Below are 9,146 nucleotides of genomic sequence, written 5' to 3' on the forward strand. Positions count from 1 at the left end.
AGTTATTCTGTGGGCTGCATTTTTCAGACAAAGTGCTGTGTGCCAACTGCCCTGCCATCTCAGTGGAAAGGGAGCTGGATTTCAGTGATCTGCATAGTTCAATGGGTTCTAGAATTTAAGATTTAAACATATTTAGCGAACCTTTTCTTCCAGTCATGAGACTTGTGGATTTCCCTCCACTTTGGGTCATTCATCTGTGCATATTCCATAAGTTAACTTGTTTTGCTTTGTCTCTATCCAGATCGTGAGAATCAAATCTATGACAAAGCAGAGAAAGGAGGGACCTACCCTCGGCGTTACCATGTCTCCATGCAGCACAAAGATTATAATGACGGTGGGTGTGCTTGCACTGCAAGAAAGCATCCTGCTTTTTATCTTAATGATAGGGTTGCCGTTAGACATCTCTCCCAAGGGGAACTATCTGCTTTTCCCTGGTGGCTAGGCCTCTCTCTGCTTCTCTGACTCACTTTTCTTGAAATTGCTTGGGGGGAACTCAATGGAAGCAGGAGGAGTGACAAATACAAGTGAGAATATGACTTTCCTTCCTTCTCTTTTCCTGTAGTTGAATAGCTCAAGAAGAACAAAGCGAAACTCTGTTTCTTGCATGCGAACCACTGGTGAAGCAAGTTGTTGGCCTGTGCACTACAAGATTAATCCAGAGCAGAGTTGTCCAGAGCTTAGGTTTTTGCTAACTCAGAAGTCATGCCTACAAAGGCTTCTTGCTCTGTCCCCAGCCCTGATTCCCCACCCTGTATCCAGGCAGTTTTATTTGCAAACTTTTCTTTCATAACGTTTTCTAACAGGACGGAGGACCTTCCCACGTATTCGACGTCACCAGGGTAACCTCTTCACACTAGTGCCATCAAGCCGCTCCTTGAGCACCAATGGGGAGAACCTTGGCCTAGCAGTGCAGTATCTGGACCCCCGGGGGCGCCTGCGGAGTGCAGACAGTGAGAATGCCCTCACCGTGCAAGAGAGGAACATTCCAACCAAATGTAAGCAGGCTGTTCCAGATAGCGAAATGCAGCACTATTGTGCTTTCCAGTGCATTCAAGATGGACAAATGGAAGCACTTGTTCAAATTGATACAGGGTTTTGTGGTGGCCACTAACACAGGTGGCTTTTTAACAGATAAAATTGACTGTCAGTGGCTCTACACCCTGAGGGTTTGGAATAAAGCTTCTGTTTACCAGGTACTAAGAATGAACAATAATATGAGATGCTGTGTCTTGTCATGCTTATGAATTTTCCTGGGGCTACTGATGAGATAGGGCGCGACGCTACATCGAACTGTTTGATGTTTAGTATCAGTTCTTATAAACTGCAAAAGGATGAAGAGAAATGTGTTAAAAGCTGGTGTTGTGGTCCTAAAGGCCCATCGAGCAGAAGTCAAGTTTTAAAAACTCATATCAGAGCCAAACATTATATGCCACACCTTGAATCTTTGATAGGTGGCATCTCTAGCTTGGAGACTGGAATTATCCCCCCTGCATTTCGTAATGCAGGTATAAATAGCGTCTGTTGACGGGTGTAGGAGACTATTCTTGAGGATGACATTATAAACTGAGAATTCCTTCTGTATTTGGCAGCTCCAAGTGCCCCAGTTAATTGGCGGCGAGGGAAGCTCCTGGGTCAAGGTGCATTTGGCCGTGTGTACTTGTGCTACGATGTGGATACAGCCAGAGAACTTGCAGCGAAACAGGTCCAGTTTGACCCAGACAGTCCTGAAACAAGCAAGGTACTTGAACGATAGCAGAGGGAACACTGTCTAAAGTAAATATTCGTATTTGGAAATACCATGCTAAGTAACAGACATTCAACGAAGCATGGTTTGTAAAGAGATATCATGGTTGGTTCTTTCCCTTAGAATCCCCAAATACAATCCCACTGCGCTCAAGGATGCCAAATTATTTACAAAACTTCACCACGTCACCTTTCCCCTTACCATTGGCTGGCACAAGTAACCAACACCTTTCCCCAAGTAGGCTGGAGAAGCTAAGCACCTGCCTCTTTGCTGGTCTTTGACCCTTAGTAATCAGCTAATAGTAACCATTTTGTTAATCTGGTTGCCACCCTAATAGAAATAATTCAGAGTGGAAATTGTTAATAACTTCAAATAGTGGGAAAACTAATTTCTAGGCAAGTTCTTGCTGAGAACTTGTCACTGCTGCCAAGTTCAAATGTGGTTCAGTAGTCAGCTGTCTGGTATGAAAAAGTGCTTTATCCTACAGTTTTTCCCAGTTTGGACATAATGGGAAACTGATTTAACAAACCACAACATCTTCCTCAGTGGGGTAGCATGCAGGCACACACATTCTTAGCACAATGAACTAACTGGCTCTCTTCATGCCTGCAGGAAGTGAGTGCTTTGGAGTGTGAAATTCAGCTGTTGAAGAACCTTCAGCATGAGCGCATTGTCCAGTATTATGGGTGCTTGAGGGACCGAGCAGAGAAGACCCTGAGCATATTCATGGAGTACATGCCAGGGGTAAGAATTGAGCTAGTCCTCTAGAAAGTGATTGCCGTCTGCTTCTGACCTGCAGTGGATTTGCAAGATTATTTCCTTGTTGTTGAAGTCCTCTTCAATTCCTTTCCTGCTTTTCCTGTGAAGGGTTCTGTCAAAGACCAGCTGAAGGCCTATGGTGCACTGACGGAAAATGTGACCCGGAAGTACACTCGGCAGATTCTTGAAGGAGTCTGTTACCTTCACAGCAACATGATTGTACATAGGGATATAAAGGGTAAGAGATGTCCATGTGACTTGAGCCAGTTCCCTCAACCTGGTCTCTCTTCCTCTTCTTGGCTCCCCTCTTCATGTATTGACTGCTAATACCCTGCAAGGTAGAGTTAGTGACAGACTTTGAATCACTGCTGCTTCCCTCTTCCTCTCCCTCCCCATCTCCCTTCTCAGGAGCCAATATTCTCCGGGACTCTGCTGGCAATGTGAAGCTTGGGGACTTTGGGGCCAGTAAACGGCTGCAGACAATCTGCATGTCTGGGACCGGCATCCGTTCTGTCACTGGCACGCCCTATTGGATGAGTCCAGAGGTGATCAGCGGCGAGGGTTACGGAAGAAAAGCCGACGTCTGGTGAGAAGTTGCTTTGTTCTGTTTGCTTGGTGCATAGTTCTAGCCAGGATTTCTGTGTACCTGAAGTCCATAAGCTTTTAACCTTCTTATTAGGAGTACAAGGAACATTTCTGGAAAAGGAAAGTGACATTTTTGTCTAGAATACCCCTGACTCAAATGACATACTTCATTAGTCTTGCAGCTGCTTGTATCTGCTCTGTGTTTGGGCAGGGAACTGAGTTCACTTCCTATCAAGGATTAATTTTATGTTGTAAAAGGTGGCTGACCCTCTGACCACTAGCTAGGCGTGTAAGGGTAGCTTTTCAGTGATAAGGGGCTGAACTTTTAGAACCAAGAGCAGTTTTTCCATCATTATCATTATGTATAAGCCATCCTTTCTTCAATTAATTCTGCCTTGAGAAGTGTTCTCCATGCTCAATTCTTGTCTCTCCTCCTAAGAAGCCAAACACTTGAGTGTCTACAAATGTGTCCTTGACACATTTCTGAGTGTGTCCTTTATTGCATATCTGCCAGGCTGGCATTTGGGCTGCCTCTTACATTTTTTTAATAAAAGAAATTAAAGCTCCTGCCGAGGCCACATCTGGAAGAGCTTCAAGCCATTCTTCTGTGGCCTTTTCTTTGAATTTCCAGGGCTGAACTCTGATGATAATAATATATCCTTTATTAGGCATAGCAAGCCACACATTATCAAACTCTAATAGAATTAACTTCTGTACATGTGTACTGTAAGAATAAAATGAGTTGTGTGAGTTCAGTGGATCTCCAGACAAAGCTATTTCTCCAGTTGAGTTATGTTGTAAGAACATTTGTCATTTTCTCTAGCTTCGTTCAGAATTGAAAGTTGTATCTGGCGTAGTTTGACTTGGCCAAAGAGATGAAGAATTTTAAAATAATCTGGCTTCTGAGTCACTTTCATTTTCAGCTTTGTTTGATATTGGTTATCTATTCAGTCCTCTATGTCCTGATCCTCATAAATGATCCACAAAAGCTTATGCCCCAATATATTTGTTAGTAAGGTGCCACACGCTTCCTTGCTGTTGTTTTTAGGTTGCAACAGGCTAATTCCACTTCTCCTCCTTAATTTATCTCGATTGTGCCCATTGTGTGGGTGTCACGGGAACTGCCACAAGAAACTCCAGCACTGCCTTTCGTTTTCTAATACAGATAACTGAATTCTATGTTCTCCCATTCCCAGGAGCCTTGCCTGTACTGTTGTGGAGATGCTAACAGAGAAGCCACCCTGGGCAGAGTATGAAGCCATGGCAGCCATTTTCAAGATTGCCACACAGCCAACTAACCCCCAGCTGCCTTCCCACATTTCAGAAACTTGCCGGGACTTTATAAAACGGATCTTTGTCGAAGCCCGGCAGAGACCCTCAGCTGAAGAGCTGCTCCAGCATCCCTTTGCACAGCTCCCATACTGAATTGCCCTCCCCAGAAACAGTACTTCTTCCTTGGCTTTTAGCATTTTCTCCTTGGGAGGATGCTGTGCTGTGGCCCTTATCCGAGCAGCAGCGCCAAATAAATGCTGGCACAGCTGTCTTATTTGCCTAGAGAGGCGGTCGGTGTTTGAGGAGCAAGGCAGGGACGTCAGTTGCTTTTATTTGGATAGATTCTTCTTTGGATTGATGCTTCTAGTAGCTGTGCAACCTACATCTGCATCTCTGTCCTTACCTGTGCTGCCGCCATGGAATGTTTGGTGGCACGCTTCCCACAAGCACATGAGCTGGGAGCGGCTTAGGAACCACCTCACTTGAATGTAGCTGTGTATCAGAAGCTGGTCCAAAGTGGAAGGGGGCTTGTGGTGTCAGAACTTGTGATAGCTTCTAAAAGCTACAAAAATGTGTGTTGGCTAGCATTCTGTGTTTCGCAGTTCCCCAGGACTATTGTCAAGTGCCACAGAGAACATGGACTCAGTTATTATATATAATAATTATTATATATTTTATTAAGTATTCAGCATCTGAAAGTGTTCAGAAAATATTGATTTAGAAGAATATGTGAATAGTGTTGTTTTTTTATATAATGACAAACCCAAGGAGCTGGAGGCAGAGTTGTACTTTCTTTCTGTTTGCCTTTTAACTCTCTCCTATCCACATTTCTGGATGATGAGATGGGGGTTACAGTGGAACACAAGCACAACGAGGCCTACACAACAGTGGCCCCTGAATGAAACGAGGGAATCGAGCTTCATTTTGACAGGGCTGTCTGAAGGTGCAATTCAGGACTGTGTCTATGCAATAACTGTGCTAACGCAGGATTTATTATCTGGCACAAAAATCCGCATCCTAAGATTCAGTATTTCTAACTTTTATTTATTTTAATTTAATTCTTTTCAAAACAAGTTTCTGGTCTTCATGGCTGCAGAGAAACTCTAATAAACGTGGAGGGTTTGAGAGGTGCCTAGTGACTTCTTAGAAGTGACAGGGGGCTGAGCAGGATACAGCAGTTGTGGCATGTGCTTAGTGCCCTTGCACAAAGAGCAAAAGCCAAATAAATCATCAAAAACAAGAATATATACAGATTTTTACTTTATTAGCATAATTTATTGAGATCATGGAATGTGACATTTTTATGGATTGTTTTAGCACAGAGTATCACATGCTGGGTGTAGACAGGGGTTGCTGTAGGATAGCTATTGCTTGCAGCTGATGAGATAGAGCCCCGCATTGGGAGTTTCATACAGCTGGCCTATCATGCAGCAGTTAATAGCTTTCCTATGAAAATGCTGTTCCTTTGAAACTTCAGGCTCTTCTATATCTGTTAGATGTCTTCTTCCACCCAGGTATTTTCTGCAGAACAGCCGCCGGTGCCATACTCAGTTTTTTGCCAGTCCTTCAAACCAAAGACATTTCCAGTGCTGCCAAGGTCTTATTTCAGGGAAAGGTGAAAGACTGCTGCTAAGCCTAATAAAGACATTTGTTTTGAGGTTTTCATGTGATCTTGGATAAAAATAGTTTTATAAATGGAAGACACGTGCCTGAGCAGCAGAGGCGAGGGAGATATTTATGCAAAAGCTGTACTTGTGATTGTGTTTTCATAGAGTCATCTAATCTAGCAGTTGTGTGAAACAAAGGGAGAAGGCCTGATTTCAAATGCTGCATTATCTTTTGGCTAGGAATCCTGGGGATTTTTTAAAGGGGAAGTCATGACAAGTCATATCAGGCAATCTAAGCAGTATCCTCTTTCAACTAACTGTTTAGCGGCGAAGGGAAATTTGCTTGTTTTGCCGTATAAAACCTCGGACTGGGAACCAGATGCAGTCAGACAGGGCCCGTGTAATGTAAGGACCTGCTCACATTCCAGAAATGTTCGCTTCAAAAAATGCACTTCCTAGGATAGCTGAACAATTTGACCAATGTGTTGTGCTGCAAAAAGAATGTGTACTTCTGTTGTGTCATGCTTCCAATCACCTGTTCTTAGCCTTTAAAAGAGGTAAAATTTATCCCTCCTCTTTCCAGCCAAGAGTCATTTACGACAGGCACATTGGCACCGTCTTAGGGTAGCCAGCTGTTTTCGTCTCTGCAGAGTTAAAGATTGCTACCATCCCTCAGCTTTTTACAGGCCTACAGATGTTGACTTAAATCACAAGCTGGCAGCCTACCAGCTTGACATGTTGGTTAACAGTCAGTACTAGGCAATGCTTCCAGTGGACCTGCAGCAGTATATTTGAAGCAGAATGCAGTCATCATGTGAATAAAATGTAGCAAAGGTAAGAATTCTTTCCTTGTAGCAGTGATAAGGTGTAAATGTAGCTTCTCTGCTCTGTTTAAGGCAGGCATGACCCTGACCACTGGTCCTGTTAGCTAGGGATGATGGGAGTTGTTGTCCCAAAACAGCTGAAGGGCCAAGTTTGGCCATGCCTGGTTTAAGGCTTCCACAATGCTACTTTTAAGACTGGATGCTGTTTTCTGAGGGGAGAATCCAGGATTTAAGGAAGTACGTAGTGTGAGTTGTTCCTTTCAGGTAACAGAGGCTCAAAAAACCTGCAGTGATTCTCTCCCCCACCCCCTTTATCTCACCTGCCAACATGTTTGAAGGACTTGAAGAGAGGCCTGAAATGTTTGTTGTCCTGAAACATGCCCACCCTCAGCCCAAACTGTGGTCTGTGTTGCCCGGCAGCAGGCTTTCCCTCCACCTGTCTCCAATAATGTGATTATGTTGGCTGGGCTCCCCCTTTGTATGATACACTCCAGAACCCAGACCCAGAGCCTCTGATTAAGCCTAAGAAATAAGCCAAAGCATTACTTGTATGGTCAGCAATGCACTTTTACAAATGTGTGTATATCATTACCTATTTGTTATGCTTTTTACATCATGTAAACAAATGATGGTGCCTCTTATCTTTTTTATTTATGCTGTATTTGTTGATTTTTATAGATATGTATAGCAACTGTTATGGGATGGGAAAGAAATTGACACCTTCATGAATTTTAAAAGTGGGGAGAGAAGCAGCTGGTTTTGCAGAAAATTTGAATATAGTTTTATAACAAAATGTGTTAAGCCAAAATACCTCTTTGTTTCCTCATGCACCCATTGGGGCAGTGGAAATGTTGAATTCGTTTCATAGAAATAGCATAGATCCCAATAATAAAATATCTGGAATGGGTTGTTTTATGAGCAATCTATCCATAGGCTTTGTCCAGGCGTCCTGGTTAGGTTTATTACAAATCTGATTAAATTGTTGCAGCGCACAGTATCACCAGTGTAAATCTTACTTAAGTTACTGGATGGGCACATCCATTTGCATAACCTTTATTGGATGTCTTCAACCTGGATTTGACATTGACTTGTTGCATATGGATTGATTTACTACTCAAAACAATTTAGAAGGATTGATTTGTCCCTAAAATTGCAGCTAAATCAATTACCAAAAAATGGCCAGTAACTTACCCCCCCTTCAACCATTTCCAGTAAGAAAGTACCATAAATTCCTTCTGTAGTATAAAGCCCCATTAATCTGTTCATACTCATTTTCAAGCACTTTGTGGCCCCCTGATACTTTCATTTGCACTTTTGCTTTCAGTAAGTTTCTTGTCCCCATGGGTGCAGATGAGAAAACAGGTTGCTGAAGGATAAACTGCAAATTTTCCCAGATGGAACTGTAACCATATGTGAGGAAAGAAAATAACGGTGTTTTGGGCTTGGCGTGACGATTCTGTATCCTCCAGGTTCACCCTCTTAATGTTCTGCTAAACAGGATTATTCTGTCTTGGTTACTGTGGGTGTGAATGATTCAAACAAATCTTAAAATAGCTTTTTGCATTGGAGAAAGCTACCCTTGCCAGACAGCCTTTATTTCTTCTCTTATTGGCCTTTAGAAGAACAGCTGCATTCCTGGATGTGTGATATGGGGGCTGTTCTAATATCTGATTTCAGGGTAAAGTTTTAGAGAAGAATATACCTTTATTACATTATAGTCCAAAGCAGTTGAAAGGAAGTCCCACTGACTATTGCAGTTTGCTTCTACCAAGATTGCTGCCTCTACAGCACAGCAGCATGATTATGAAATTGCTATGTGGAAACTAGAAGATTGCACATTTTGCTTCTCAATCTGCTGATCTGTAATCCAGAGTATTACCTATAGATTTAAATTGTCTGTATTGGAATAAGTGGTTTGATTTATTGAAACCTAAATGGGGGGAACTTAAGTATTTTTAACAAGACCATGTGTGCCTCATAAGCCAGCAGTAGCATTGTGAAGTTTATCAACTGAACCTGGAGTGTACAGAAGACCTTGAACCACTTGTGTCTTTCTGTTTTTATAAATATCTATACTGACCGGGGCTTGCAGTGCAAAGCCGGGCCAAAGTATAACTTTTATTTACAATAAAATAACATTTTTGGCTAGTACTGTTTTGTAAGTACCTCTGTTGTTTGGATGCTTGGGTTATTTAGAGGCAGCTAAAAGGTCTCTGCTCTTGTCAATATGGCAAGGAGTTCCCTCCACCATCAACCTTCCTCACACCTCCCAACTTTATCATGGTATATGCTATTCCCTTTCTGCAAAGTGGAGTGGACTGCAATTTATGAGTGTCTCAACACCAGAAGTCTCTA

At 42.7% G+C, this 9,146-nt stretch overlaps 1 protein-coding gene across 1 annotated transcript in view; it reads left to right on the top strand.

Moving 5' to 3' along the window:
• MAP3K3 (mitogen-activated protein kinase kinase kinase 3) overlaps positions 1 to 8,942 on the top strand; it is a 43,486-nt gene extending 34,544 nt beyond the window's left edge. The window contains exons 11-17 of the mRNA XM_079949572.1: positions 242 to 334; positions 804 to 995; positions 1,590 to 1,738; positions 2,357 to 2,488; positions 2,612 to 2,741; positions 2,912 to 3,089; positions 4,285 to 8,942. Of these exons, the coding sequence (XP_079805698.1) occupies positions 242 to 334; positions 804 to 995; positions 1,590 to 1,738; positions 2,357 to 2,488; positions 2,612 to 2,741; positions 2,912 to 3,089; positions 4,285 to 4,513 (1,103 nt within the window). The 3' untranslated portion in view covers positions 4,514 to 8,942. The remainder of the gene's footprint in view (positions 1 to 241; positions 335 to 803; positions 996 to 1,589; positions 1,739 to 2,356; positions 2,489 to 2,611; positions 2,742 to 2,911; positions 3,090 to 4,284) is intronic.
• Positions 8,943 to 9,146: the final 204 nt, after the last annotated feature.

The sequence above is a fragment of the Podarcis cretensis genome (genome assembly GCF_951804945.1).
Source record: "Podarcis cretensis genome assembly, chromosome: 13".
NCBI classification, from domain to species: Eukaryota; Metazoa; Chordata; class Lepidosauria; order Squamata; family Lacertidae; genus Podarcis; species Podarcis cretensis.